The sequence below is a fragment of the Leptodactylus fuscus genome, chromosome 6, assembly GCF_031893055.1.
Source record: "Leptodactylus fuscus isolate aLepFus1 chromosome 6, aLepFus1.hap2, whole genome shotgun sequence".
In the NCBI taxonomy this organism is placed as follows: Eukaryota; Metazoa; Chordata; class Amphibia; order Anura; family Leptodactylidae; genus Leptodactylus; species Leptodactylus fuscus.
The window spans coordinates 119,192,408-119,197,000 of NC_134270.1; the positions used below are offsets into that span (position 1 = coordinate 119,192,408).

At 45.5% G+C, this 4,593-nt stretch overlaps 1 protein-coding gene across 1 annotated transcript; it reads right to left on the bottom strand.

Annotated features, from left to right (window-relative positions):
- Positions 1-322: 322 nt before the first annotated feature.
- On the bottom strand, positions 323-3,328 carry FZD2 (frizzled class receptor 2). The gene has a single exon (XM_075277159.1). The coding sequence runs from the start codon at positions 2,922-2,924 to the stop codon at positions 1,260-1,262; it is 1,665 nt and encodes a 554-aa protein (XP_075133260.1). The 5' UTR covers positions 2,925-3,328; the 3' UTR covers positions 323-1,259.
- Between the last annotated feature and the right edge of the window lie 1,265 nt (positions 3,329-4,593).

Below are 4,593 nucleotides of genomic sequence, written 5' to 3' on the forward strand. Positions count from 1 at the left end.
ATCAGAGATCCAAGAATCAGCCTTATTCATGTGAACACAAGACATACTTTCCTCACTTTTGTATCCATATCTGTGTTTGGATTAACAAAAAAAGCAAAACTACATGAATGTATCCAGCTTAGAAGATAGCTGTACAACCTGTAAACCCTCCAGCCATTGTGTACGCTCAGGTCTTGTATTGCAGTGGGACTTGAAGCCCCAGATAGGATGAAGTTTCTATTCACAGTGTTGAATGTCAGTTCAGTTCTAATATGTTTAACCCCTAACTGTTCACAGAATGAAAGAGGAAAAGACGAAAAGACTTTTTTTTTGTTTGTGGTTCTTAACAAAAATATTTTTTTGTCATTTTTAATTTCAAAATTAATAAAAATCAACATATTTAATAACAAATCAATATGTATTCAGCATGGAAGAACTGCTGGTTTGTACTGAAACCCAAGATAGTGAACAAAGGTTTACAAGTGACAAGTCCCTTTCCATGTTCGATACACACGTAAAGAAAAAATATGACAGCTGTCGATTCTGTACCATGAAAACACCTGTATATCAACAAATTGTCTCCAGCCAACTGGTATCATCTAGAGGTGTGCTGGACTGTCTGTCCTCTTACAAATTATACTATACAAAATGCAAAGAAAAACCTAAAATAAAGGGAAAATGTTGTAATTCAGGCAAAGAGCAGGGAATTAAACTAATAGAAAAATCAACCCTCCTTCAATAATCCAGTTGTGTCATACCGACAAACTACAGCAGCAGCACAGCGATCTGTGTAAAGGTGTTGATGTACCAACAGACACACACACATATACTAAGATGATCTCTAAAGTTCTTTGGTTGGCTTATATGAAACTAGTACAAATTCCATGGTTTAGCAGGGCAACGTATTAAAAAAAATAATAAAAATACTGTATATAATATCCAGGAAGAGCCAAAAACAAATGGACTGCAGTCTAAATATCTTCATTTCTCACAAGGCACAGTCAAGTCAATGAAAAGGTTTGAGAAACAAAGGAGCAGGGTCTTTTATTCCAAGAAAGTTTTCTGTATTTCTTCAATTTTAACCCTATATTTTAAATAGAAATATATAATTTACAAAAAAAAATTCTATTTACAGTCTTAATTACAACTCCAGCAAGATGTGCCTAAAGGTATTGTATGGAGATCTACATACACAGAATGGAGTGACAAGAAATTGGAAGAAAGTCTGGAGAATTAATAGTCTGCGATGGTTCAAGGACCAATTGTGAACTCCTCAGTCTTCACACAGTTGTCTCTCCATGTTTGCTATTGGTGAGCCTGGTGTAAAACTTTCTCCATGAATGAAGAGTTTTGCCTGACCAGATCCAGAACCCAGAGGTGATTCCAACAATGAGGGTCATGAGATACTTTATCATATAGACTGTAAAGTCTGGGGTCATGCGCGGAGTGTATTGCTGTGGGCAAGGAATAGCTAGGCTCTTGCAGTTCTGGCCCACCCAACTACGCTCCCAGTGCTCTCTAAAGGCCTGCTCGTAGAAGTAGCATGCAATAACAATTGTGGCAGGTACTGTGTAAAGAACACTGAAAACCCCGATCCGCACCATCAGACGCTCTAGCTTCTCCGTCTTTGTGCCATCATGTTTCATGATGGTCCTGATTCTGAAGAGGGATACAAAACCAGCAAGGAGAAATGAGGTTCCAATGAAGAGGTAGACAAAGAGGGGGGCCAACACAAATCCCCTCAGTGGGTCAATGCTATTAAGTCCTACAAAGCAAACTCCACTGAGAAGGTCTCCATCGATTTGTCCCATGGCCAGGATGGTTATCGTTTTCACAGCTGGTACTGCCCATGCTGCCAAATGAAAGTACTGTGAGTTGGCTTCTATTGCTTCATGTCCCCACTTCATGCCAGCGGCCAGGAACCAGGTTAAGGAAAGGATGACCCACCAGATAGAGCTAGCCATGCTGAAGAAGTAAAGCATCATGAAGAGAATTGTGCAACCTTCCTTCTTGGTACCTTGCACGACAGTTTTATAACCATCCACTGAGAAGCCCTCATTGCACACAACTTTATCACCAAGCACAAAGCCTGCAATGTAAGCGACAGATACCATGGTATAGCATCCAGACAAGAATATAATGGGTCTTTCAGGATAGCGAAACCTTTGCATATCTACTAAGTAAGTAGTCACTGTGAAGAAGGTTGATGCACAACAAAGTACTGACCAAATTAGAATCCATACTCTGGCAAAGCGGATCTCTTCTTGACTGAAGAACATGAAGCCATCACTCTTAGAAGGTTCACATGGAGCAGCACAGTCCTTTTCTCCTAAAAATCTGTAGTTGAGATAGGTTGGTACTTTTAACACCCTGGGGCAGTGGAAGGGATGGTCGGGTGAGGCAAAAATTGCTGGTCCAACAGTGCCATGCAGCGGCGGGCTAGTGGTCAACAAAGGTGGACCTCCCTCTTCTGAGTGGTTCTGTCCTACGCAGATTTGCTCTGTACCATGGCGAGGAAAGTTTTCACATCTCAACCTCTCTGGCCATTGGAAGCCAAATTTGTTCATAAGGGCTTCACAGCCTTGCCTTGCACGTTCACAGATGGAACGGCAGGGTGGGATGGCCTGCTCCAATACAGTGCAGACTGGGGCATACATAGAGCACAAGAAGAACCGCAACTCTGAAGAACACTGCACTTTCACTAATGGGTAGAACTGATGAACCTCCAAGCCAGCATCTTCTTGGTTGGTGTGCCCCAAAAGATTGGGCATGATTGTCTGATTGTATGCAATGTCTGTGCACAGAGGAATGGAGATGGGCTGGCAGAAGCCATGCTCTGGCACCGAGATGCCCTTTTCACCATGGAGCTGTGCATCTGCCAGTGAACACAAGGCAAGCAGGGGGTAGAGGACCTGGAGGAGGGTGGCTTTGGGCACACCCTGCATGGTTAGGGAATAGGGAGAAAACGCAGAATGGATCACCTGTTCAGTTCCAGAGCTGCAGCACAAGTCACACGTGTCTAGTGCGAGTTCTTGCTGGGACAATCAGATCTGCTGCGATGAGACAAAGTTGTTCTTGTGTTCCTCCAGCAGCCTCCCCCTCCTCCGAGCTCTGCTTGTGTCACCTCGGGATCACTTTACACTGTGCTCTGTCCTTCTTCTCTCAGCTCAGCTGCAGGCCTGCAGGGCACCGATCTCTGGGCTCTTCTCAGGTCGTTGCGATCCGATCGTCTCAGAACTGATGCTGCAGCTGTCTGCCTCTGGTTCTGATTCGGATCACTTTCCCTTTGTGCTCTGCTTCTCCAGTCACTTCTGAACAATCTGTTTCAAGGCGCCCTCTGTCCCGGGACGGATCCTTCTCTCCAAGTCAAAACTCAGGGGCCGCCTTGAAACCGCCCCTCTCCCCCCTCCCCAGGTCGCAAAACCCTTCCCCAAAAATCCCACTTTGCCAATCAGATGTCAGTGCTTAGTCCAGAGAGGGGGGAGACAACAGACCCCTCTGGATAATCAGGAGCATGTCTATGTAGGATCAGGGAACTCCAACCCTACCCCCATCCCATAAAGTGCTAATCACCCGGGATCCGATTACTCGTCCTGCCCTGCACAATGATCGACCCTCCAGCATATAAAACGCATGCGATCCACATTATAAGACGTGCGGCAGACCAACACCCTTCCTACCGCTCAGTCATGTGCTGGCACAGGGGGAATCCCTAATCTCATCCCATTTCACACTCACTTCATGAACAACTGCCTGAACCCAGGGTGGGTGCTGTGCATTTTGGGCTATGAATTTAGGCTGCCTATGCCCACAGTAGGATTGTCTCCTAATACACAATACAAATAGTGTAATGAATAATAATTGAGTAATAATGTGTCCTAATACACAATAACATTGTTCTTATTCCTTATTGTCTGTTACTTCTCTGTGGAGCTTGAAAAACACCAAGAACACCATATGGACAAAACCGAAAAAATGCCATAGAAAACATGTTACACATTTTCACCCTTGTATGCCAAAAAGCAGTTACCAGCGGACCCCATAGACTATAATGGGGTCTGTCGAGTTTCTGCCGGTTTTATATTGAAACTTCTGCGGAGGACTTTTCTCCTTGCAGATTAAGCTGACACTGCGATAGAATCATCTCAGATGTGAACCTAGTCTTACATTGCATTTAGTGAGCCCTGTACTGCCTAAGGAGAGGGCTCTGGATTCCTTGGTTTAAGGGGTTAATTTGCCCAGTGACAGGGGACATAGTGCTCTCTGCCTGGAGATAAGTGACATATTTTGATTACATAAGGAGGGGTTATCTGGGCTATAAGGGGCACGTAGGGGGGTGTCTTACCTTCTGCCAAATTGATGGTGAGAGGAACAGGACCCGTATGCCATGACGGACTCTTTGGAAAAGTTGGTGATGGAGCGTGTGGCCAGCCAAGGGAATGGCTGGCTTCTGGAGCTGCTGCAGCGGACTGGAGGAGAAGATGCATCTGGGACCCCTGCAGAGAAGGAGGGGCGGCCGCAGCGTGTGTCGCGCCCACCATCACGTCTGAGCCCCAGTCCCCTGGCACAGGGTCGGTCCGGCGCTGCATGGTCGGCAGGGGGGTCGCGTGCTAG

Excerpts from the sequence above, each read along its gene's own strand:
- FZD2 (XM_075277159.1), bottom strand. The coding sequence starts at position 2,924 with ATGCAGGGTGTGCCCAAAGCCACCCTCCTCCAGGTCCTCTACCCCCTG.